General features: G+C 50.9%; 1 protein-coding gene across 4 annotated transcripts; it reads right to left on the reverse strand.

The window, feature by feature from the left end:
• Positions 1–193: 193 nt before the first annotated feature.
• Positions 194–25,393, reverse strand: CHAF1A (chromatin assembly factor 1 subunit A). 4 transcript variants are annotated; one of them, XM_055546906.1, is made up of 15 exons: positions 25,083–25,391; positions 22,471–22,521; positions 19,709–20,571; positions 13,616–13,672; positions 10,791–11,020; positions 10,598–10,658; positions 10,158–10,226; positions 8,911–9,137; positions 8,197–8,365; positions 7,966–8,046; positions 7,486–7,578; positions 6,567–6,819; positions 5,532–6,022; positions 1,216–1,276; positions 194–672 (listed from the first exon to the last, which is right to left on the reverse strand). In XM_055546906.1, the coding sequence occupies exons 1-15, from the start codon at positions 25,381–25,383 to the stop codon at positions 572–574; spliced, it is 3,108 nt and encodes a 1,035-aa protein (XP_055402881.1). In that variant the 5' UTR covers positions 25,384–25,391; the 3' UTR covers positions 194–571. The 4 variants fall into 4 exon arrangements, with proteins under 4 accessions (XP_055402881.1, XP_055402883.1, XP_055402879.1 ...); XM_055546908.1 differs by having other exon boundaries at positions 5,752–6,022; positions 25,083–25,389; XM_055546904.1 differs by having other exon boundaries at positions 1,180–1,276; positions 25,083–25,387.
• Positions 25,394–26,602: the final 1,209 nt, after the last annotated feature.

The following is a 26,602-nucleotide window of genomic DNA, read 5'->3' on the forward strand; positions in this document are numbered from 1 at the left end:
CAAGCACTTGCCGAGGAACCCCAGCACACAACAAAGAGATGGGACAGAACTTGTATGAAGCGTTGAACTTTAAACAAAGGCCACAGGTCCACGCATGGGGAACTGGGAGGCGGACACTGGACAGCAGAGCGCTGGCCTCTGGACATACCAGGTACAGACACCACGTGTTGGAAGAGACGACAGACACGCCAGGTCGGGGTAGACAATAGTTTATACAGGTCCACGTCAGGCCCGGGTGCCACACCGCATCCGAGGGGCTTCAATTCATTCACAAGCATCTCGTCACTGTGCCTGCCCAGGGTCCACGGGGCACGACTAGGCCCTCCCCATGCAGGTCACATCACAATAATGCTTTATTAAAGGGCAGATTAATATGTAGCTTTGGGGGGAAATTTTTTACAAATATCAAAAAGAACTAACCAAGTATCCTATATAAAACTTTCCAGACCTCCAGGGAGGTCTGCCAAGCAGGACAAAGTGCTCTTTACACAGGAGTCAGGACTTTCAAGTATCTGAGAGGCGTCGAGAATACCCTAACCATTCTACATACATACACGAGCCACTTGGGCGCTCAGGACAGGCGAAGCGAGCTGGGGGCCACAAAGCTCTCACTGGTGTCCATCCCCACTGAGCCCCCAGCTCCAGGAGTGGTTCCGTATGGGGCCTGGATGTCTGCAAGGCAAGAGAGGGAGGGGCTTCAGCCTTGGGTCCACTCTGGGGGAGGGCAGGCAAGCCGTCGCCCTCTCACTGGGGCTTCGGCTCTGTTCACCCTGAGCCTGTGTGTTTCTGCAGCCCTGTCCAGCAGGCTTTGCACTTGACCCTCCAGAACAGGGGAAGCCCGTGGTAAAGATGAGGAAAGTGGGCAGCAAGGCTCAGTGGCCGGCCTCAGGCTGGCCGGCCTCTGGCTCCCTGTCCTGGGGAAGTATGGTTCAGAGGCCCTACACCCTCCCTCCCTGACACAGCTCCTCACCAACCCTTGGGTCTCTGGTTTCCTGAATGTAGCTTTCAGACCAGGACAGGAGGCCCAACACCCACACCATCACACCAGCCTGCCTGGCGCCTTTCAGGACCTCTTTCTCAGTCCCCATCACTCACAGGATGCGAGCTGGGGGGTGACTAACTGCCCCTTCCCTTCCTGGCCGGCTTGAAGGAAAAGAGTGGGTGTGGTACCCTGCTCACCCCCAACATCAGAGATGTCCATGATCACACAGTCACCTTCCTCGTCGTCCTCCTCCTCTGTGTCCGCCTGGAAGCCGTCCAGGTCTCCAGTGCCAACCTGAACAGACAAGGCACACTGCGTCAGCAGCAGCAGACAGGGTCGGTGTGACCCGCCCCGCCCCCTCTGCCACCCACTGCTGCACACCCGACCCCTTCTCTGCCCATCCAGGAGACACTATCTGAGGAGTCTGATGAAAAGTCAAAGTATTAGTTGCTCAGTCGTGTCTGACTCTTTGAGACCCTATGGACTGGAGCCCACTAGGCTCCTTTGTCTATGAGATTCTCTAGGGAAGAATACTGGAGTGGGCAGTCATGACCTCCTCCAGGGTCTTTCCCACAAAGGGATTGAACCCAGGTGTCCTGCATTGCAGGCAGATTCTTTTAAGGTCTGAGTCAGGGAAGTCTTAGTTTCTCAAGAGTTTCAAAGGAAACCTTGGGAGTACTCTCAAATGAACTAATTATTTACCTTGTTAGAAAAATAAGGCATTATTGTTTGCAAATTAGAATTGGGAGGGGGGGATCCTCTACTTTGGTTTGAAAAGGAGATGGACAAAGCACATGGTTTCTCTGAATTATTATCTTCTGGAATAAGTAGGTGGCTAAGTTAGTTGGTCAGTGTTTTCTTCTCTGTCCAATAGCTTGGTCCCTCCGCCCAACACTTGTGAACTCTTTCCTCTGATGCTCTGTCCAGTTCTGCCCATGTGGACGCCACCAGCACCCCAAGAATGGGCGTCAGGAGCTGTTATCACTGGCTTCCACCAGAGGGGACAGAGACACAGAACGAGGAAGTGAGAGGACCAATCCTAAACACCGCCCATGCACAAGAGTTGGCAGAGGCAGTGGAGCTGGGCTCCCTTCCAAGGGGCTCAACACCCTCCTAGAGCCCTTCTACTCTGTAAGTCTGCCTGGAAAAGGGCCGTCCGCTGTGCCTGTGGTTCCCAGCCTGGCTGGCAGACAGCTTATGCTCACAGACCCTTCAGTTCTAGTGTAGAAGCTCCAGGAGAGCTCCATGGGTGCTGCTGGGAGGTGCAGGGCAGCTTCCAGGCACCTGCTTCAGAAGCACAGACAGTGCACTCTCCACCCGCCAGCCATACAGGCTTGGGTCTGGTGAGCAAGGGGACAGGCGGGTCTCCTTCTAGCCTTCCCGGTCCCAGGCCTCCACACTGGGAGCCAAGTGCAGACGGATGACTGCTCTGGGCCCACAAGCCCTCTGTGGGACGAACAGCAGCCCACGGCCCCACAGGCACATGACGGGTCTCAAGCCTTTCTAAGGTGAGGCTCCAGGATGGGGTCCCACGTGCTGGGCTGAGGGCTGTCGGCATACGCAGCCGGGGGACAGCCCGATATGCTGCTGTCGCTATCGCAGGCAGAGGGCACACAGCTGGCCATGCAGCCTTGGGAGTTAAGAAGACATGTCACCACCACCAAGCACTGAGGCTGGAAAGGACAGACGGAGCCCCTGCCTGTGCGAAAACAGAACAAGGCTGAAGAGCTGAGTTGCCAGGGGGACGGACACACACACACACACTCACCCACTCTCTGGGGCAGAAGTGGCCCCTAACAGCCGGCTCATCTCACCTGATCATGGTACTGTGTAAACCCATAAAGTATAACACTAGTTGGAACTCTAAATGAAAAGCTTCTAAAATTCCCATAAATTAAAAACCCCAACCCGATCTAAGATATTCATACACACCATCCACATTTTCCCAGGCCACCAACCCAGCCTTCAGGAAGTCTCCCCAGCTCCTGTGTTCTGCCTTGCAGGCCTGGCTCAGCGCACGCCCAGAGCTCTCTTCCCGCCTGCCTGTCCCAAATCATCAGGATTCTGCTGGAGGTGGTCAAGGTCTCATGGCCCCAGCCTCTCTTTCAGCTGGGTGGCTGGGTCAGAGCATACCAGTCAGAAAGACACAGGTGGAGTCTGCTCCTCCTTCCAGGTAAACGGGACTCCTCCCCAGGTAGGCCTGGCCATTCTCATCTCGCTGGCTGGCAGTGCAGCAGCTGTTCTGTGACCACAAAGACAAGGCCACAAACAGGCAGGAGCAGCAGGAGACAGGAGCAGCCTGGCCCCAGACCACAGTGCTCACCAGCTCAGGACTTCCTGTTGCTGCAGACAAACTTCCATGTGTTTACGGTCCCCAGGCCTGCATGGTCCCAGGGGACCAAGCGCTGTTACAAGCAAGGATGTGGGATCTAGTTCCTGACTAGGAACTGAACCCTCACCTCCTGCATTGGAAGCTTGGAGTATTAGCTACCGGACTGCCAGGGAAGCTCCAGAAAGGGGCGTTCAAAGTGCAGACATTAGCAGCTACTCTCAGACCCACTAAATCAGGACCACTGGGGCCAGCACGCCCAGAACCACTGGACGTGTGGCCCTCTGTGAGATCCTGCCACATCTCGGAGCCCCTTTGAGGCCAGTGAAAGGGGAGAAGCTGAATAGCACTGACTGCTATTCATGGGTGTCATCAAATGAAACGCCCCATGTCACTGCCTCTCACAGACCAACCCCTCTTACCTGGGGAGAGGGGCCCCCAGTTTATTGGGGAGCACTTTTTCTCAGTAAACAACAAAGCACCAAGGGCAGAGATCCACGTCAAGTGCAAGAGGAAACAGGTGATAAGGGCTAACCCGTCTTTCTACACGTAGAGACAAAGACTGCGAGCACGTGTGTGGACGCCGTCGGAGGGGAAGAAGAGCAGAGGGGACTCAGCAAGGTGGCTGTGGGGGCCTGATGAGGGCAGCAGCCCGCAAACCCTGCCTGGATTAGGACACCAAAGGGTCCTTCCAGCCCTGGCCACATTCACACTGGCTCCCCAGCTGGTTTCAACCTGAGCATCACAGGTGCAGCCTTCTGAGACTGTCTGGCTAACGATGACGCTGACCATAAGGAGTTCCACAGCTCATCACAGCTTGAACACGAGGGCCTGTTCTGGGTCCAGGCCCAAGGAGGGAACTGTCTGTGGGGCTGGGTCCCTGACTCCTAACCAGATGGGCGCTACTGTATCGAGCCGTGTCCACAGCTGACAGGGACGGGGTGGGGGAGTGGCAGGAACAGCCGCCATGACTGCACAGGATTGTCCCAGGCTCCCTCTTGCTGTGATGATTCAGGAAGAAGGCTTCCATTGCACTCAAGACGTCATCTGTGTGCGGGCGTCACTCCAGGAGCCAACCCCCTGCCCATCCTCCCCCCCACACACGTGGCAGGAGCAGGGGTAGGGGATGGGGAGCACACACAGGCTCCCTTTTTTCTCCCTCACCCCAAGCCTCTAGAAGTACCTCCTGGAGCGACAGCACCTTAGGAGAGCCCCAGATGCGAGCGAGACACCAGCTCTCACCACACCCTCTCATCCACGTAAACTCGAGTCTCCGAGATCTTCAGCCACATGAGACACTGGCCTCAGTGAGGACTGGTGCCCACAACCAAGACCAGGCTTCTGGTGATAGTAGCCTGGAGACTAAACCCATCACCTTCCCATGCCAGTAACAGAAACAAACATCAAACACGGACCAAGGCTGAGGCGGGGGCCCAGCCTCCATGTGTCCAGGCAGTGCGGGAGCCTTCGCTCTGGGGACCAGCGACTCTCAGGAAGCCCACCTGCCTCCATGTGAGGCGAGGCCCTCCCTATACATGGCCTATCTATGTGGGACCACACGCTTCCTCCTCCATATGCTGTCAGGATCAAGTTACATGGGTGCTCCCACCATGGACTCCAGTCTGTCTCCGCTTTGATGGTGTTTTGCTCACCACTGTCTACAAGGCCTAGCAGGGTATCTGGTATGGAATAAGCGCTTAGTAACTGTGTTAAATGAACACAAAAACTAACTAAACAGAAGCTGCTGCACGGAACATTATTCAGCACTGAAAAGAAATGAGCTGTCAAACCATGAAAAGACAGGAAGAAAGTATAAAGGCACACAACTAAGTGAAAAATCCAGTGAGAGCAGTAGGCCCAGTGGCGGCCCACGGTAGAGGGAGTGAAGGACCAACAGGCAGACTGTGGGTGTGAAGGCAGTGGCACAGCTGTGCGACACTGTGAAGCCACACACGTCACCATACATCTGTTCAAACCCACGGGACGCACAGAAGCCCGAGTGCACCCAGTAAACCCTGGAGTCTGGGTGATGGGTGCGTCCACGTAGGTTCATCAGCTGTGAGAGCCAAGCAGGCTTTGCTGCAGGTGCTTGGTGGGTGGAAAAACCTCTACACCCACGCCTCTATTTTGGTCAGTTCTGTCACCTCAGTTTTGTTATAAATCTAAACATGCCCTAAAAGGAAGGTTTGCTACAAACTACAAGCCGCGGCGGGGTCTCACCTGCCCGTCGTGCCGGCGCTTTTTCATGAACTGGGTGATGCACATGCTACCCGCTGACTTCCTCTTGAGTGAGACGGGCATACCCTGGCCGGGCCCCGGGGCGGGGACGCTGCCACTGTCCTCCCTGGTGGCCGAGGGCACCGCGGTGACATAACTCCACTGGCAGGGCACAGGCAGGTGCTCCTGGGCGAAGCTCTTCAGCACCTGTGGGTGGACGTACCAGCACATCCTGAAGTCGGGCCTCTTCTCATACACCGAGTTCTCAGAAATAATCCGCTTGAGCCTGGCCTTGGAGGGCACAGCCACGTCCTCGCTGGCGGTAGGGGTCTGCGGGCGGGCAGGGCCAGGGCTCGGGGGGCTGGCGGCACTGTGCTCCGGGCTGCCGGCGTCCCTGCTGAGCAGTCCTCGGCGGCAGCACTCCTGGAACTCCCGAATGATCACCTTGCTCCCATTCACGTTCCCGTGCAGCAGCGGGAGCAGCTGGGCCAGGACTGGCGGGGAGAGGGAGCAGGGGGAGATGGAATGAACACAGCCCCCGGAAGGCTGAGACACAGTCTGCTTTGGGTGGCCTTGTTTTCTTCCTGGCTTACTGAGATGTAACTGACACACAGCAGTGATTTGACTGACATTGCAAAATTACCACCACCATCACAGGTTTAGCGCAGGTGGCTGCTTACGGGTGGATTTAAACACAGGAACTGCTCCAGGAGAGACTCTGGGAGGTCCACACTTCATGAGGCGGGACTGGTTGGAATAAACTGTCAGGCCTCACCTCCTGTGTCTGTTTCCTTAGTAACTGCCCTCACGCACCCATTCTGAGTGGCCCTCCCAGCTCTGAAGAGCTAAGAATGTGTGTGACCATCAGTGAAACAGGCTGACTGAAGCAGCCACCCTGTACAGCTCTCATGAGAGTCACAGAAAGGACACCTCCTCAGCAAGCACTGGCTCTGGCTGTTTCTTTGAAGAACTTGTGAGTTACCTGGCCACCCTCAGAGGGAGTCTCCCACCCTGCCCCTGCCCAGAGCTGGTGCTCACTCTGCTGGTCCCTCTTCTCTCTCTTTGAGGCCTTGGGCGTCTGCTCCTCCTCAGGGGGCACATTCTCCAGCAGGCAGGCCGTGAACTGTTGCAGCACCTTCAGGTCAGCACCGCCGTCCTTGTCGGCCGCCCAGATGCAGCCGATCTTCACAGGCTGGAGAATGCGGAACCTCTTTCCCTTGGCCAGAAACTCGTCCCACTCCTTGGCCTTCAGTTTCTGGCGCACCTTGTGATTTTCCGGGTCGGCACACTCCTGGCAGGTTAGAGAGCAGGCATTCGCTCAGGATCCCTGCTCCCCAGTACCCTGGTGCACCCCTCTGGGAGAGAGAGAGAGCATATGGGAGGCGGGCAGAGCTCTTCACAGACTCAGGGCCAGTGTGGATGGCACCTGACTGGCGATAATACAGGCAGAGAATGTTTTCAGACTGAATCACTGGCACCTTCACCCTCAAGTATCTTAGGTGCACCTGCCTTTCTAGCCCTCACTGGAGAGTCACAGGTATTTATTTTTATTACCTCTTCAGTAGACCTCTTAGCACCACTCTGGGTTTTATGCTTACCACGTGATCCTGGAGCTGAAATCACCATGCTGGACCTCTCCCACCTCAGACTGATGCCACTGTCTAAGCCAGATATGCTCAGGGCCTGACAAGACCCATCTGCCTCGCTGGTTGGAAACATATGAAGGACAAAGGTCCCCAAGTGTGACTCACAACCCAGCAGGCCTTCAGAGCTCTGGAAACGACTCCCTCAAAAGTCCCACCATCCAGCAGAACTGAGAAAGCTGGGAGGTGAGGCTGAGCCTCTGAGGAGCGAGGTCCACAAGGAATCAGCTGCAGGGTGGGCCAGGACCTACACAACCACTCCCTGGTCAGCAGCCACCAAGCTCTGGGCTGATCACCTCCCATCCAGCCCTCACCTCGGTCACGCCTTCATCCTCAGACAGGTACCCATGGGGCACGAAGAAACCATCATCCTCGTCCTCATCCTCTCCCACGTCATCGTCATCGTCCTCGAGAGAAAAAAGCACAATGATAACGTGTGGAAACAACATGTGCTTTACTTATAATTCACCCGTGAACACGTTAAAAGGACACAGCTTTCCAGCGCTCTAAGCGTCATTTCTACAGACACCCTGAGGATCAGCCAGGATCCACTAACCAGCCCACTATACTCTGGTGGGGGTGGAGGGCCAGGCAGAACACAGATAAGGGGCCCGGAGTAAGGCGGCGGGTGTGGCAGGAGACGGGCGGGCCCACCCAGGGGTATCTGGGTGCTTCCCCATCCACACCAGGCAGGTGTCACCAAACAAGGTTTTCCAAGAATAGCTATAAATCTGGTGCTGAGATGCTGTCCGAGAGCCCTCTCACCGGAACTTGTTGGCCCCTGCCATGCTCACCCCTTCGCTGTGAGAGAGGGACTCTCCCGGCTCCTCCTCTTCCCACTCCTCATCGCTGTCCACCTCGTAGTCAAGGAGGTCCTGAGGGCACACACACAGCAGTCATTGTCGTCTCCAGGGTTGGGAGGGAATGGCAGAGCTAAAAAGCTAGAACTCTGGGGAGCCCCAGGGCCCCAGGAGAAGGCCACGCTGAGAAGGATACGCAGGGGTCAGAGCAGTGCCCACACTCACCCTGTCCTGGGCCCAGGGGTCCCTTGGGCGGATGACTGTCGTCTTCTTGTTCCACGTGCCCCAGTATGCTGGCCGGTGGTTCTCAGAGAACTGCAGGAGCTTCATCCTGCCAAACTTTCTCCGCTCAGGAACGCCGTCCACTTTGCTGCTCTCCACGATCACCACATCACTGGAGACAAAGCCTGGCTTAGAAGGCTCCTCCATGGTGCACTCGCCCACCACAACATCCTTCCTCCTGGGGTGGCAGGTCGTGGGCACTAGAGACGGGCAGCCCTAAAGCAGGCCGATATTTACTCCAGGGACATGGCGCGAGAAGGAGAGAGGAACCAGACGGGAGCTGCTGCCCCACTGCATGTACAGAAGTGGGCATGTGAAAACAAGTACATTGGCAAGAGCTGGGGAGCAACCCTCCAGGCAAGTGGTCTAGACGTCAGCTCCAACCGGGGCTGGGGGCGGGGGAGGGGGGGAGTCTGGGGACCCAGGAGAGGCAGGCCGCACTCCAGAGCTGGGACTTTCTGCAAGGCCACCGCACCTGGGAGCCTTCGGAGGTGAAGCCAGGAGAGAGCTGATGGAGCAGTAGAATCTGGGGTCTGAGGCCAGGGAGGGAGCTGACCGGTCAAGGCCAAGGGACTCAGCAGTGACAAGGGCTCTGCTTGGCCACTCAGGACTCTCCAACTTCACCAAGGGCAATCGGCAGCTTCCCTCAGAACTAACCTGTTAGAGAGGTCTGTGTTCCGGTTAGACACCACAGTGGGACCAGACCTGAGCGGCCGCCGGCTTTTCAGATCTTGCAGGAAGGAGAACTCGCTGCTCTGCTGCTGGAGGAGCTGGTCAAGCTGGTCACAGAGGTCTTGATCAAAGGCAGTCCGGCATCGAGGGGCGAGGACCATGTGCTCTTTGATTTCGAAAGGGGCAAACTTCCCACAGGAACCGGCCAGGGTCTGAAACGGAGAAGGGACGTGATGGCACCACTGCTGCCTACTGTGTGACGGACCTGCACAGCAAGTGCTGAGGAGGAGCCACTGGACGTGGGACCCAGTGTCAAAGGAGACACATCACCAAGAACAAAAACCAAGATAATGTAAAGAACCAGAGATCAGAAGCCAATCCTGCAATAACCTGACAAAAAAGAGGAATTGGCAAAAAAAGAAATAAAATTAATAAAAAGAAATAAAATGATAAACAAACAAAGAGATGTTCAACTGCACCTAGAATCATGGAGAAACATAAAGAGAAATAAATGTTTTTCTTCACCCATCAGTCAGGTCCAGAGAAGTGTGAGACACCCACACACTGTTGGGAGGTGGGGGTGGAAATCAATGGCAAGGGGGGTACAAAGTATGATGCATCCACATCATGACACGGTACTGCAGCAATGAAAAAGAATGAACAAGGGCAAATGTGGCAAGAATCCAAGATGCAACTCAGCAAAGCGGTAAACAATAAATTCATAATTTGTTAGGTACATGAATACACAAACATAGGAGGGAGGGAAATGCTCAGTGAAAGACCTGGAAGGACACCCTTGCACCTCTGGAGCATGGAGGAGGGAGGGGACGGAGGTCTGTGGTTTTCACCGGCAGAGCCTGGTCTAGAAGGTGACAGGAAGCAGAATCCTGTGCTGAATGAACCCCACGGGTTGTTTTACGCTCAATCCTGCCTCTTATCTTGAGCAGACATCCCCTGAGGGTGAATACTGGTCTTTCTCCCTCACGGATCCCAGCACAACCTCTATAAACACTTGGTAGTTTGAGCAAACGTGCCACTTTTTGCCTTTCTGAGAGCACAGTGGATGGTAAGAATTGAACCTCCAGATTCTGCTGGAGATCAAAGCTCCCAAGGCCAGCAGACGTCCCTCTCGATGAAAGCACGGCCAGCGGGTCAGAAGATGCCTCTTTATTTTTCAAACAGTACAGCCTGACAGAGACCAATATTAAAGCCAGAGGAAGCGGGCTGCTCACCTTGGGGGCCTGTGGGGTCTTTGGTTTCTGGAAGAACCTCGTGATTTCGGCCTTCTCGGCTTTAATGCGCTGCAATGCAAGAGAAGATGAGGGTGAGAAAGAAATAGAGAACTTGAAGCATGCAAAAGCCCCTGTAACTGAATTCCAAGCATTTTTACGTTGAAAGCATTAATTTAATGCAAGTTCGCCAAACCCACAAATGGGTACCAGGCAACTCCAAAGGTTAGAGCTGCTCCTGTGGGCAGAGGGACCAGAGGAGGAGACAGCCAGCCAGGAAGGGCTGGGCTGGCACCCAAACCGGCCTAGTTACAGGAGTGTCAGTCATGTCTACCCGCCTCCACCACCACCTCAGGGAGGACACGCAATATCCAGCAGCAATCAGGCAGAAGCCCTGCTTCTCAAACACACGGGAAGGTGCGCGATCTAGAAACACATTCTACCTTTTCTTCTTCTCTCAACCGTTTCTCCTCTTCCTTTTTCCGCTTCTCCTCCAGCTTTGCCCTACGAGACATCACACTCAGTGACACCTGCTGGCCCAGGCCCGTGCTGATGCCCATGGAGGGGGTGGGGTAAGGTGACAGCGGGACAGAGCAGAGGGTGTGGGACCCCAGATGGAGGGGGCAGGGCACGCACTCCAAAGCCTCCTGGCGCTCCTTGCGTCTCTCCTCCTTGAGCCGCTGCTTCTCCGCCTTCTCCTTCTCGTCCTTCTCTCGCTTCTCCCGCCGCTCCTTCTCCTTCAGCTCCTTCTCCTCCTCCCTCTTCTTCCTGGCCTCCTCCTTGGCCCTCTTGGCCTCCTCCCTCAGCTTCTCCTTCTCCTCCTTCTCGGCCCGGAGCTTCAGCTGCCTCCGCAGACGCTCCTTATCCTGCACAGAGACAGCACACAGCTCAGCCCCGCGGGTGGACGCCGGGGAGGGCAGGCTGTGTGCAGGCGGACGGGGAGGTGCGAGGCCCGCTGGCCCACACATGCACAGAGAAGGCAACGTCTGGTCCATTACATCTCCTTCCGCCCTGAGAAAGGCCACAAGGATTGGCCGGCTGCCACAGGGCCTCGTGGGCGAGTAACAATAAGATGCGTTTAAGACACCATTTTCAAGTATGGAATGAGGGTCAACTTTTACTTAATTAAAAAAAATGAAGTAAGCCCTTCTCAGCTGCCTACATGGGATACCTGCTGTTGGGTTGGAGTAACATTTATTTGCTCAAAAAAGTGTGGTAAAATAAAGACACATTTAAAACACCTGTAGGTTTTGCCTCCCTGCCCTCAAAACAAGAACATTTTCCTTGGGCTTCCCTGGTGGTTCAGTGGTTAGTACTCTGCGCTTTCACTGCAGGGGGCACAGGTTCCATCCCTGGTCAGGGAACTAAGATCCTGGCATGCCAGAGCCAAAAGACATTTCTTTCCATTCCCTCCAAAACTATTCTAGACAACAGGGTTTATTTTATTTCTCTTGAAATGGGAGAGCAGGATGAGGCAAGGCCAGGAAACCTGACGAGTTAAGTTTTAAAACAGCAGGAAACAGACGAGAACACATTAAAAAACATAAGCAAAAAAACCTTTTTAATCTGTAAAGCCATTTCTCAAAAGAAAACTTTTTATTTTTAAAACAATTTCTCAAAAAACCAAATAAACATTTTTCAGGATCTGAGAAGAAGGTCAGAAGATAAGAAAAGACATCATGATATCCATGACAATGCCTGGGCCTCCTCATCACCAGCAGGAGGAAACCGCTGGTTTCTCTGAAGCATGAACATCTCATTTTATCGGTTCCTCATTCCCAAGAATTTGTATGTGGCCTGGGGCACTGAGTAATTATATAAGGTGGCATTCACACTGAACAAATTTCAGCTCTAGGACAGAAGGGGTGGTACCTTCTAACATGGTCAGTAACGTTGGAGGCTTTGTGACCCTCTGGACGGTATGCCACCAGGCTCGTCTGACCATGGGATTCTCCAGGCAAGAATACTGGAGTGGGTTGCCGTTCCCTTCTCCAGGGGATCTTCCCAACCCAGGGATCAACCATGCCAACTCCTGTGTCTCCTCCTGCACTGCAGGCAGATTCTTTGTCCACTGAGCCACTGAGGAAGCCCTACCTTCTCACAGCACTGGGTAATTCTCCAGGACAAGAATCATCATAGGCTTCCCACCTTTGGCAGGAGCCTGACAGCTCAGCTCTCCACCTGGGCCTATGATTGTGCCTTTGTCCCTAGAGAACACCCTGCCCTGATCAACCTTTGCTCCCTATCACAAAAGCCATGGAGGCACACTGATAGAGACCTGAGAATGTCCTTGCCAAATGTCCTCGTGGGACACTTGGAGCAGGGGCTTGAGTAACTGATCAAGTAACAGGGTGAGGAAACCAGCAGCAATTGCAGAGTGGGGGGGCGGCAGGGGTGGGGGGTGTCTCCTTGCTGCTAACTGCAAGGACAGGAGGCTTCTGGAATCAGGCATAAATCAGACCTCTTCAGCCACACCTGCCAAGCAGGTGCCTAGTTCTGAAATTCCAACAAATGAGATAAACTTTCAAAAAGACATCAGGAGCACTTCCCTGGTGGTCCAGTGGTTAAGACTTTGCTTCCAATCCAAGGGGGGGAAGGTTCAATCCCTGGTTGGGGAGCTAAGATCGCACATGCCTCTGCGGCCAAAAAAACCCAAAACCCCCAATATTGTAACAAATTCAATAAAGACTTAAAAAACATTAAAGGCATCAAACCTGAAACACAAAAATTGAACGGGGCCATAAGGCAGACAGCAACAAGAAGCACCTGATGAACACACAGCCGACTGTCATGAGTGCCCCTTCCCTGAGCTGGTGCTGACAGGAGAGGAGTCCAAGACCTTCTTCGAAATTCACTCAGTAAGAAAGAAGGCCCCCCTGCACTGCTGTGTGTAACAATGTGACCCCTCAGATAAAAGAAGACTCAACAGGGAACCCCTTTACAGTAATCACCCATCTGGTGTAAGGGCCCTCATTACAGCGCCTCAGAAAGGGTGTAACTTCCATCTACCTGTAGGAGCATGGGGCACAGGGAGAGGAACTGGGTTCTTTTTAGGGCGATTTTACATTACAATGGGGGAGACTTCCCTGGTGGTCCAATGGCTAAGACTCCGAGGGGGCATGGATTCAATCCCTGGTCAAGGAACTAAGATCCCACATGCCAAGTGGCTCAGCCAAAAAATAGAAAAAAAGACAAAGAAAACCCTACAATGGGGATGCCTAACTATTATGACAGTACTGATTCTAATAAAAGCTTAAAAAAGACTACAGGCGAAACCTTAGGATTCAGCAAAGCTCAGAGTGATACAAGCTACAAACATGAGGCCCAGGTATGTAAAATGAAGCAAGAACTGAAATGCTGCCCAGGATGAGCAGGGGAAAGAGCCATGCAAAGGGCTTTGCTGCCCATTTACTGCGAAGAGTGCAGCTGGGAAACTTGCTACTTCATGGAACAAACCTTACCCTTTGCAGTTTCATCTTGTTCTTCTCTGCAGAGCCTCTGACCAGTTTCTTAGTTATCTGAAAGGAAAGACACTGAAATGAGAACACGGGTTGTTTCAATCACTTTAACACGTTTAACACACTGAACTGTCCTTGAGGGGAGGTCTGGGGGGGGGTAGTCAACACTCTGCAAAACAACAATGGAAACCTTTCTGGGTGACAGTTCCAGCAAACAAAACCAGAAGGTCTTGGTTGGGTCATAAGCTCCAATGAAAGCACGTAAGTGTACTTGTGGAGATATTAAGGGAGGCCGGAAGGCAGATGACCAAAAACGGAGGCCAGGTTTGGTATCAAGAGCCACAGGCAGGGCCTTGGCGTTGGGGAGACACAGAGCAGCAGGCCTATAAGCAACTGTGGAGGCCAAGTCCTGAGTCCTGCAGACACCCGGCCCTGCACGGCTGCCCCTTCTACTTTTCCCCAGGAAGGCTGACAGTTGGAGGTTTTCTGTGACTCCAGGCACACCTTGCTTTCTTTCGCTTCCAAAATAACACGTTTAAAAAAAAAAAATTGAAGGTTTGTGGCAACTCTGCATTGGGCAAGTCTTATCAACACCATTTTCCCAACAGCATTTGCGCCCTTTGTGTCTCTGTGTCACATGTTGGTAATCCTCAAGTTTCAAACGTTTCATTGTTATACGCGGTATGCTGATCAGTGGTCAGTGATCCTCGACGTTACTACTGCAAAGACCACGCCTCACTGAGGGCTCAGACGATGGCAGTTTTTCCAGTGAAGTTTTTTTTTCTGGCCACACTGTGCAGCATGTGGGATCCTGGTTCCCTGACCAGGGATTGAACCCACTTCCCCTGCAGTGGGAGAGCAGTCTTCACCACTGCATCACCAGGGAAGTTTCAGAGTTAAGTATTTTTTTAATTAAGGTATGTACTTCTTTAAGATATAATGCTACTGCACACAGCATAGTGTGAACGTAACTTTTACATGCACTGGGCAACCAACAGAGCCACGTGACTTGCTTTACTGTGACATGCACTTTATTGCAGGGGAAGCTGAAACCAGATCCGCACTAGCTCAGAGGGTCTGCCTGTCATGTCTACAAATCAATACCATGGGACTCAAGCAAGGCGTGTGTGGGCTTGGATTCCCGTGGGCCACAAACTTGTACTCTTTGCCCAGTGAGGCTTTGCCTCTTAGAACATGGCGTGAACGTTCAGGATAAAGAGTCAGCTGGCCAGAAGTGGTCATCCAGTCCAGAACCCCTATGTTCTAGAGCACAGTGTTCTCAATCGCCCTGCTGCATTCTATGCCTGGGCTGCAAGGACAGACCAAAACGCGTGGCTGGGCTCCCTCACCATGCTGGCAAAATGGCTCTATGGGGTCGCACAGAGTCGGATACGACTGAAGCAACTTAGCAGCAGCAGCAGGAATACACACAAGAAGTCCAGGCTAGTGGTCTAAGCTCCCTCCAGAGCAGGGTATCCTGGCAATCGCACCATTCACTGGACAAGCAATGGGGAGAATTTGGACTGGAAAGAAATACCCACCCTCCCCGGGCTCATCTTACGCAGCCAATTAATGAGACAAGATGAAAGATCAAAAGCCCATCTCTCTCGAAACTGACATACCAACAAAACTACACGAAAACAGTGCTTTCTCTCTTAGGGCAGGAAAGCCTGGCCTTAAGACTTCCTACAGATTAACACATACAGATAAGATACCTTTCTTACTCGGGACACAATGAGTTCTTTCTGGACCAAGACTTCCCTCAGCAGAGGGCCGAGCCTGGCCATGTGAAAGCCACGTGACTGGCAGAGTGCTCAACCCCACCTAAGCCAGGTGCCCACAGAAACACCAAAGCTGTCTAACCAAGCACTTAAGAAAAAGCATCCACTTCTCCAGCATCCACTATGCCTGTCAAACCTGCGGACTTCACCCCCACAACAAAGGAGAAGGTAGCAGGGTTTGGAAGGTGCTGTATCTATGTCACTGTCCTTTGTATTCAAAGAATACAGCACCAAACATGACTGCCACACCCTGCCGTACCAGGGCTTTTCGTGTTGGGTCTCGCCCATACTTGCTGAGATTCAGCTGCAGAATCAGGACCCTTCCAAATCTTACCCTGTGTTGTGAGTCCAGGAATAAAAAGAGTTCACATGACTACCAGGAGCTGGCATCATGATATCCAATAATCACAGCAAATGCAATTTAACTTAAAACTAATAGCTCTTCTGCTTTACCATACATTTGGATAAACCTTACTGAACAGCTATAACTTTATCTTCTTGACATTTGGCCTAAATATTTATAGAACTCTTTCAAAATACAGGCCACACATTTTACTTACTTGGAAAGTGTTAGTGTTTAGCAACTCAGTGGTGTCCAAATCTATGCAACTCCATGGACTGTAGGCCGCCAGGCTCGTCCATCTATGGAATTCTCCAGGCAAGAATACTGGGGTGGGTAGCCATTCCCTTCTCCAGGGGATCTTTCCGACCCAGGTATTGAACCTGTATCTCCTGCATTGGCAGGTGAGTTCTTTTACCTCCTGATACACCAGGGAAGCCCTATCTGGAACTCAGCTACCAAAAGAAAGACCCAAGATTCTAGTATGAGGTTAAAACACATACATCAACTACCCAAGAGTCAAAACATATATAACCACATCCGTGCAGTAAAATTCCTGCACTGTATTCGGGAGAACTCCAGAGCCCACTCTGTCTGGTGTGATACAGAAGGATATCTAACTTCTAAGTCCAGAGCAGGTGGGAGGAGCAGCGAGGTGAGGAGGGAGGCCCCACAGCAGCTAGTACCTTGACAGCAGGGGAAAGACAGCAAGCGGAGGGGAGACACGACTCTAAGTACCCCAGGCATGGGGGACTGTCAGCACGCAGACACTGACATGACCAGTCCTGTGAGCCTGCACTTCTGAACAACCACCCAGGGAAGCTCAGGACAATTATCATCCATCAAGGCTGAGAGTCAAGAGACGATAGAAATATCTGTTGGGACTCCCCTGGTGGTCCAGTGGCTAAGACTCAGGGCTCCAAATATAGGGAGCCTGGGATTTGATCCCTGATCAGATCCCACATGCTGCAACTAATCATTCTCGTGCCACAACTAAAGATCCCACGTGCCACAATGAAGATAACTGGAAAATCCGTCAGGCTGCAACTAAGACCCAGTGCGGTTGGATAAATACTTAAAAAAAAAAAAAAGAAAAGAAATATCCGTCAATGAGAATGACTGTGCAAACTGCAGTTTATCCACACCATGGCACCATCTGCATACAGGATAGCAGTTAAAAAGACATACATCTTCCCATCCCAGTGTAAAATAGTTAAACATACCCTGGAATAAAAAAGAAACATATTGACAGTATATGGCTCATGTAAGGTAACAAAATGATACTGTATATTCCCAGGGATCCTTCACATACACACCACACAGAGCAATGTAAGACAACTATAGTGGCAACCTGGGGGACAGGAAAAAGCCAGAAGGGGCTTTGACAGTTCAGTGATACTTTTTTTAAAAAAAAACAGAGCATTTAATACTTGTATAATTTAAATTACCATAATTTAATATAATTTAAAGAGTTCCAGCAACTGTAGAGGCAGGCGTAGATTCCGGTAACACCACTGTATCCACACAGTCCTTTAGGGAACAAACATCTGCGTCAACAATAACGTGGACTAATCACGTATGTCGCTGCAAACAAATTGGAGAAACAGCTCTATCTCAGGTGGTAAAAGCTCTGAGGCCAAACAGCCATGCTTTGGCTAGTCAAGAGACCTGGGGTTATCTAGAAAAGGTGTTCCTAAGTGTTTTTTCAAAGTCAGGCTCTCTAGATGAAGGGATGGCATGATCTGCATTTTAACGAGCTGGATCTCCCCCTTGGCCACACAGGCATGCACGCATGGACCAGCGAATGTTTGGGGGTTCCCAATGCAGATTTATGATACCAAGTCCAGGATAAACTGAGCCCAATAAAAACCACACACATGACATGGGAATAAGAAACAATCTGCAAGCCTTCAGCAAGCTTCTGCCTACAATCTGGAGAAGAGAAGGCAGAGAGAAAATGGAAAAAGAAAAGAATTCCCCACAGTAACAGGGGTCAGGAAGAACCTGGGCCCACAGCAGGGAAAGTTGTTAATGTTAGGTACCAACCACAAAAATCAACCACTCAGGAAATCCAGCACTCCTGAAAGTGAGGAGATAAACCAGAAACTGAGTGTGCAAGGCCCTCGGGCATCTCCTGGCGGTCACTCCATTTCACTCTCACACATGTGGTGTCACCCAGCATCAGGGGGCTCTATCCCACGCTGTGGGTGACTGGGGCAATTCTGTGCCACAGGCTGGCAGGGAGGGCTGAAGGCCTCACTGCCTGCAGCGTGAACTGTTTGCAAAGCTGAGTGATAACACTGTCTTCTACAACATCTAAAACCCCAAGCCTGTGTATGGAGTCAGATCAGGGTCTCAGACGCAGGCTTTGGTAAACTCAGCACACCTGGTTCATGCGCTCAGCATTTAGGCCAGTGCACAGGAAGTAGCATTGCTTTGTGACAAGCCCCAACAGCGTGGCCTCCCAGTCCTGGGACCACGCTATGCACATTAAAAAAAAACTTAAAAAACAAAGCTATGAAGGAAAATGAAAATGTGTACATGTCCTGTTCTCTGGGCTCACTGGCTGTCACCAGTCATGTGACAAAGTAGTTGTACAAAGCAGAAGCAGCAAGGATTCTGTGTGACTGGAGGGTCAAAACAGAACAAGATGGCTGATGGCACGGGACCCAAACTCAGATTCTTAAGAGTCTGGGTGACGGCTCAGATGGGAATTGAAAAGCTGAGTATCTCAGTCTGACACATCTAGAAACTCAGAAGGAACAAAGAAGACCCTGGACTTGATAGATGTATTGTGAACCTAAAGAGGAAGCCACTTTTCCCATTCTCCAATCTCCCTGGGAGATAAAAGATAAGAAATGGAATCATCTAGAAAAATAGCTAATACGCTAGGGATAGAATTTCAGAAAGCAGTCAAAGTAGGCGGTTTATGGTCAAATGAAGCAGGTACAGTAGAAAATAAAATGACTCGCCCCAGGAACCAATCTTATGTGAAAACCAGACATGAACACATACAAGTGCTACAAAACCCTCAGATCACAGATACTGTGAAATATGCTTTGTGATTCTTGACTAGTTGATTCAGTTTTACCCATAGGACCTCAAGGACAGGTGGGAATAGAGACATTTGCCATTATGTCCTTTGGAAGCCAATAATAGAAACAGAAATTTCCAAAGCCACCTGCCTGGGGCCTTAAACACGGAGCCAGGTCTTTTCTGTTCTCACTTCTCCAGGTGAGGTTTTAAGACAGGCGGTCATGAGAGCTGACCCTTCAGGATGCCCCATTTTGTTCTTCCTGCCGTCTCTGGGTCTCGTCACCAACGCTGAGTGCTTACCAGCAATGACTGTATGACTCCTGTGTTGGAATAGGAGTGCCTGGAGCTGAAGTTAAAGGCTGACCTGAAGGACTTCCCTGGTGGTCCAGGAGCCGAGACTCTGCGCTCCCAATGCATGAGGACCCAGGTCTGAGCTCTAGTCAGGGAACTAGATCCCACATCCCGCAACTAAGAGTCCACATGCTGCAACTACAGATCCTGCATGCCACAACAAAGATCCAAGACCCTATATGCTGCAACTAAAACCCAGTGCAACCAAATAAACATCTAGAAAAATATGTGTGTGTGTGTGTGTATATATATCTATATATATATAAAGGCTAACTTGAGGATCACAGCCATTAGTCACTAGTGTGGCTAAGGTGACCAGCACCATTATTTAAGTGTGAACAAGGCTACCAGGAAGGCACGGATACACACACTGGTGCACATCGCAGTATGCACAAAAATGAACAATTCAGTGGCTCTCGGTATCAGAAAGAATTCTGCACTGGACCCGCCCAGATCACAAGAGCTCATCTGTGGCCACACTCACTCAGCCACTAGCCAGCTGGGCAACATAGGATCCCTGGGTGAAGAGTGAGGGGCTGGATGGAAGCCTCTAGGTTCAGGCAGCACTGACTCAGGGGAGGTACTCACTCTGCAGACGGGTGTGGAGGCAGGGAGGGGGCTGGGGCCTGTATGCAGCTTTGTGGGCACAGACTGCCCCTCGGGGGAGCTGGTGGGAGAGGAAGAGCTCAAGGACGAGTGGCTCAGTGCCAAGTCCTCTTCTGGGCTGGACTCCGGTGTCTCGCTCTCAGAAGGCACAGCCTGGCTGGGAGGAGTGGCGGGAGGAGACCTGGCCAGCGGTCTGAGGGCCAGGATATCCTGCAAGACGACCACGGGCATCTTCCCCTTGAACAGGATGCCCCCGGCTTCACTCCAGCCATCCCGGTCCTTCTCAGACCACGTGCTCAGGCCACCAGTCAGCTCAGGACAGTTTTGGGGTGAGCCCCTCTGTGTGAGTCCCCTCCTGTCTGCACCCCCTGAGTCAGCACCCCCTGCCTCTGTCTTGCATGGAACTTCTGAAAGGGCCTCTTCGGGACTTGCCAGATCATCCTTCTGCCTGGCCTTTGGCAGCCCCCTGTCATCTCCAGCTTTGTCTGGGACTCCATTTATGTTCTTCTGAGCGGAGGAGGCGGCAGAATTCAGTTTATTGTGGCCCACCATGTTGCCCGGGGGGTTGCTCGAGTCCTCTGTCAAATCGATTATGACCACAGCCTGGCCAATACTGGTTTCAACTTGACTTCTTAAAAAGTTATCTAAGGGTCCCTTCCCATTGACAAGTTTTGGTCTAAAATCTATGTCGGAACCCATGTGACAGTTCTCCAAGTGGTCCAAAGAGGTTTCTAAGTCGTGGACTTGAGTCTGCACAGGGCCAGCCTGAGACCCCCCTGTGTCGTCCAAGCCATCGTCAATTTTCTCCTTGGGGACAAGATTCAGGCGCTTGAATGGCAGTCGGGCTGAAACCAGAAGAGAAGGAGGACCTCTTTTAAGTGATAGTGTGAAGAGTGACAATCAATACTTTAACATTCCATGTTCTCAAAAAATGAACAACCTTGATGTACTTGGGGATAGGGAGGATATCTAAAGTTTAAAAAGGGATTATCTTTTAATTGGATATGAGTTTGAGCAAACTCCAGGAGATAATGAAGAACAGGGAAGCCAGGCATGCTGCAGTCCATAGGGTTGCAAAGAGTTGGACACAATTTAATGACTAAACAACAAGTCTTTTCATCATGGACTTTTCCAACAACCTAATTAAAAGCAAAAACAAATGAACAAAAAAAGAAATGGAAAACAAACAAAATCCCCAAACACCGACAAACTTTTAGAGCAGGGGTTTTGCAAGAATTTCGAAGAAGACACTTTCTGATCTCTTTGAGATCCAGTTCAAATTCTAAAGTTATTTATTATGGGTGGAAATCCCATTTGAAGATGAGTGTATCTGGTTCCAAAAGCTAAAGAGACAGGTCCATTTACAGTTAAGATTTTGTTCTGCCCCTAGCACTCCGACTGTTAGCTTTTCTTGCCAATGAAACAAGTATCCTCCCACTGCATGTCAACCTTCTGGATGGTTCTAAGAGATAGGCACATGGAAGACAGGAAATGCAGATGGGTGACTTTCTTACAGAGTCTGCCTGTATTCAAACACCCAAACATCTTATTAACTACTTTCTAATGTAGACCAAACACATAAACCTGTTCTGGCTTCGTTTATAAGATGATCATGCCCTTGGATTCTGCAGTTTGCCCCTAATCCTTTAACCTTGGAAGGCGGCTGCCTATCATACAACTCCTACCAACACCAACCTTGCTGTCAGTCATGACAGAAGGCCAGCTGCTACAGAGGAACCAGATAACCAAGGTTTGAAAACCAAAAACCATCCTTTTTTATATAGTCCAGCCACTAATCTCACCTAAGGGTAAATTCATTCCTCCCTTTTTCATGAAAGGATTTTGAGACACTTCCTGTAAAAAGGTGTTTAACCAGGGACAGCTGCGCCGCCAGGGGACATCTGGCAACATCAAGAGATGTTATTGGCTTTAACAGCTTGAGAGCAGAGGCTAGGATGCCTGTGAAACTCTCTCCAGCCGTGGTCCTTAGCCTTTTTGGCACCAGGGCCAGGTTTCATGGAAGATAGTTTTGCCATGAACTGAGGGTGGGGGGGCGGAGAAGACAATGGCACCCCACTCCAGTACTCTTGCCTGGAAAATCCCACGGACGGAGGAGCCTGGTAGGCTGCAGTCCTTGGGGTCGCAAAGAGTCCGACACAACTGTGCAACTTCACTTTCACTTTTCACTTTGATGCACTGGAGAAGGAAATGGCAACCCACTCCAGTGTTCTTGCCTGGAGAATCCCAGGGACAGGGGAGCCTGGTGGGCTGCCGTCTATGGGGTCACACAGAGTCGGACACGACTGAAGCAACTTAGCAGCAGCAGCAGCAGAGGGTGGGGGGACAGTTACATTTATAGTGCACTTTATTATTATTACATCAGTTCCATCTCAGATCATCAGGCACTAGATCCCAGAGGTTGGGTACCCCTGCTCTATGGTATATAGAATATACAGTATATTTTTCCTCCATGAGAAAAAATATTACAAAGTCAATATGCTGGAATCCAGCTGTAAAAGCAGCAGCCTCTGCATTTGGTCCTGGGAATGGCACGCAGTGAAATGGGTTTCCCAGCTTCCAAATGTAAGATGCAACTGTCTTCTCCCCTCCACCCCTTTGATGCTTCTGATGAGGACCCCAGGAGATGGCCTGCCTCTGCTCAAGGGAAATGAAAAATATAATAATTGAGAAAACAATGAAGGACATAAACTAGGAACAAATATTTAACCCATTCCCAGAGTTACCTTGTATTAACTTCTTGACTGGAAAAGCTGGCCTGTCTTTGCAATCCATGGCTGTGAATGAATGTCAAAGGATATGTTATTAAGTGCTGGAAACAACGGAGCAGAAAATACAGTACCTACTATACAAAGTGGTCGTCCAATGGGGCTGATCTGGGTACTCCCACCCCCATCCTTGGGCCTCCCTGGTGGCTTGGTAGTAAAGAATTTGCCTGCCAATGCAGGGGACACAGGTTTGATCCCTGGGTCAGGAAGATCCCCGGGAGAAGGAAATGACAAGCCACTCCAGTATTTTTGCCTGGGAAATTCCATGGACAGAGGAGCCTGGCAGGCTACAATCCATGGGGTCGCAGAGAGTCAGACACAACTGAGCAACAACAAAGGACGTTTTTGGTTGTCCTGACTGGACAGAGTGCGTTGCCAGCATGAAGTGGGGAAAGGACAGGAACACTGCTAAACATCTCACAATGCATAGGACTGCTCCCCACCACAGAGAATTATCTGATCTCAAATGTCAGTAGATTAAGAAATTCTACCCTGAATGCCGTCACATCTTCTTGTCTTATTTCCCTTGAGCGCTTAGTACACCTGAGACTTTTGTGTTTCTGTCTCTCCCCCCATCAGAACACCAGCTTTGTGACAGTACACAGACTTGTTCCACACACGGGCTCAGGGCCTAGCAGGTAGTAGGAATCAAGTAAGGAAACTACAGACGGGAGAAAACATTGTATCAGCTGATTTTACCATAAAAGGAGCCCGAACATGCTCCTCCAATCCAACCCCTCCCCACCAACAAATCTGTACTATTGGTATAGGGCTTATTTTCTCTTAAAATAGGGTTTATAAAAGGTGATACAACTTAAAGCATCTTGAGTCTGCCAAGTTGGAGCTGAAGCACAGTCAAGAAATGATAAGGGAGGATATTTTCCTGCACAGGGGGGAAAGAAATACACACACACACAAAGGCATAACAGTATCAAAACTGGTACAGAAATGACCATAAACAGAACTAAGTCTTTAAATAAATATCTTCAAATGGCTAGAATAAGTTGAGAAGCTGACATCTGCTAGATCTGGCTTGGAAAAGTCTAGTTATTTTGGCTAACCTACATTCTTTTTTTTTTTAAGATACATATGAGTGAGTATTTTTAAAACTCAGATCCTGGCTTTCTAAAAAAAACTCAACTGCCCACAGATGAACCTATTCTACCCGCTTCCAAGCTAGGAATACAAGAAAGGTACCCAGAAGACATTTCCTTTCTTCCCATTTCAAGATAGTATTATTCCCAAGTTTTCAGTTCTCAAAAATATGAACTCCTCCCCGCCCCCGTTGAAGGATACACAATCTTTAGCCACTTAATTTTCAGACAATCACAAGGATTTATTGGCATGGCCCTGAGTCACAAGCTTTGATGCAAGCAGAACAGAGATGACTTCGGGTCAACATAAAAGGGATCCCATCCAGGGACTCAGTCTATTCAAAGGTATATGTGCAATTAACAAACATTTCTGTACAAACTTAGCACTGCTTTTTATTCTGAGACTATATCCCTCGTAATTTTATCTGGCATTAAAACATCCTTCCCTTTTAGGATAGCCTGGTCATAATAACAGAAGGTGCTTTGTAAATTTCTTAAACATCCATATTGGGCCCAATGATTGTCCACGACAATCAGCCCCAACTTCATATGAATTCTGTCTCTTTGAAACCCCAAAGTCTGGAAACAGCACAGTGCTTATTAACTAGGGGGCACCTTGACAGTGGATACATTTTTGGTTGTCCCAGAAGAGAAGGGCTTGCTACTGAGACCTTATGGGTGGAGGACAGAGATGCTGCTACAGTGCACAGAATGGCCCCCAGTGTCAATAGTGCTGAGGCTGAGAAATTCTGAACTAGATTAGCGGATGTCCCTACCGACACTTAATTACTAGGCACCTACTATGTGTCAAGCACTGCGCCAAGTCCTGGGGGCAAAATGGGAGTGGAGTAGGGAATACAAGCCGTCTGGTCCTCCCCAGTTCGCCACCCCATGTAAGGGGCCTGCCAGGCGCCAGAAAGCCCCCTCCCAAGACACAGGAAGGACAAAGATCGGTCTTCCTGCATATCCGGCGGCATCAAGAACCCGGGACCCCTACCACCCGGGACCCTTACCTGGGCTGGCCCTGACCCTTAGACGGAGCTGTTCCGGTCCCCCGACCCCGTGGAACCCCGGACCTCAGTTTCCACATCCGGCCCATAGCGCCGCTGCAGGGTCCAACTTGTCCGGGGGACACAAACGCACTCGGTAACCAACAAATCCGGCCCTTTCGCCTCTTTGGGTCTCAGTTTCCCCTCCGGGCTACACACACACCCGTCACCGCAAAGCGCTCTGGAAGGACGAACTGACGTAAAAGCGCCGGAAAAAAAAAATGGTCGCGGCTGCAACAAAAACGTCAAAGAGGTGCCCTTCGGGTCGCAAGGCCCTTCCCCGGGGTCGTAACGGCTCCACGGACCGAACGCCACATGCAGAGCCGTGGGCCCAGGCCAGGAAGCCAGTCCGCCCCCAGCCGCCGCTTCGGCCCACACAGGCCGCGCGCCGCGACCCCCCTTTCCCTCAGCGCGGAAGGGAACCGACCTGCGGCCTCTCCCCGGGCGCCCGGCGCCCCGCACTCCGGCTCCTCCAGCATTGCGAGGGCGACGTCTGGAGTTCCCCTCAAGCGGCGGAGGAGCGGGCTCAGCTCAGGCGGCCGCTGCTGCTCGCCCTCCCGCCCGCGCCGCTGCTGCCGCGGCCGCCGCGCTCGTATTTGGCGGGAACCGCGGCGACCCCCGCGGCCCACACGGCGATTGGGTGATGCCGCGTCACGTGACGGCCCTACTCGGGAAGAGAGGAGCGCCGGGAGCGTCATCGCGAGAACCGAAGCTTCCATTCCTTCCATGGCTCCCCTATTGATATTCTAACGGTGGGCGGGGTTTCCTCACGGTGGCCTGTCATTGACGGGCAGCCGCTGTCCTGCAATTGGTGATGGGTGATGTCAATTTGAGTGTTCGACACTGAATGGCTGAGACCGTGTGATATGTCTGTGGGAGGCGGGACGGTCAGGCTCCTACGTCACGACCAAACGCTTTACGCAGCGCGCCGATGACAGCCTGAAACTGCGATTTTGCTGAAGACTAATTTTTTTATTCTAATTGTACATAGGTTGTGGCTCAGACGGTAAAGCATTTGCTTACAATGCGGGAGACCTGGGTTAAATCCCTTGGCCGGGAAGATCCCCTGGAGAAGGAAATGGCAACTCACTCCAGTATTCTTGCCTGGAGAATCCCATGGACGGAGGAACTTGGTAGACTACAGTCGCAAAGAGTCGGACAGGACTGAGCGACTTCACTTCACTGAATATAGCCACAGTAATTAAAATTATAATTTATATAAACAATAAAAGCAAAATAAACTCTGGGCATCGCTTCAAAAGTATTTGAGATGCGATATATATATTCAGAGGAAATGAATGAAATGGATATTTCTTGTTTAATCCTCAGGGTTTTGCACATACTGTTTCTTCGCCGGAAACACTTTCCATAGCTGCTTCCCTGGTTGGTTTCTACCTGTTTCAGATCTTAGATTGAAATCCCAGGGGAGCCTTTCTTCCCCAGCCTCCAAGATGAAGTTGCTACAACACTGTTCTTTTTCTTGGAACAATTACAGCTTGTGTTTATTTATTAACATATTATTGGGTACTGAATTCATTTCTGTTTTTATCGTCAGCTCCATGAGGACAGGAATCATTTATCACAGTATCTGCAGGACCTACTGGTGACTTATTCATTAGTAGGTACCCAATAAATATTTACGTGAATACATAAGTATCATTTGAGTGAACTGTGTGATCAAGTCAGTTAAAAACTTCACATGGAACATAGACCTTCAGTCTTTGAGCTTTAAAACAGGTTTTCTTCAGCACCAATTTATTCTCTCAAGCAAAGCTAAGTGAGAAGCAAATAATTAATTTAGTCCAATTTCAGAATTCTATTTATCTTGTAGATTAGATAATTACATCAGTAGGGTTGGTTGAAAATAATGTGGAAAAATAGGACATCACTTTAGGCAAGTCATGTCTTACTCAAGGTCTCAGTTTCCTTGTCTGAACCTCTAGGATA

This window comes from Bubalus kerabau, chromosome 1 (assembly GCF_029407905.1).
Source record: "Bubalus kerabau isolate K-KA32 ecotype Philippines breed swamp buffalo chromosome 1, PCC_UOA_SB_1v2, whole genome shotgun sequence".
In the NCBI taxonomy this organism is placed as follows: domain Eukaryota; kingdom Metazoa; phylum Chordata; class Mammalia; order Artiodactyla; family Bovidae; genus Bubalus; species Bubalus kerabau.

What these genes read in the sequence shown, in the direction of transcription:
- CHAF1A (XM_055546904.1), bottom strand. Translation starts at nt 25,383, where the DNA reads ATGGAAGGAATGGAAGCTTCGGTTCTCGCGATGACGCTCCCGGCGCTC. An exon ending in CGCCCGGGGAGAGGCCGCAG is followed by an intron (nt 22,522 to 25,082) that starts GTCGGTTCCCTT and finishes ATTCATTCACAG; the next exon opens with CCATGGATTGCAAAGACAGG. An exon ending in AGCGCCGGCACGACGGGCAG is followed by an intron (nt 1,277 to 5,531) that starts GTGAGACCCCGC and finishes TTGTCTGTTCAG; the next exon opens with GTTGGCACTGGAGACCTGGA.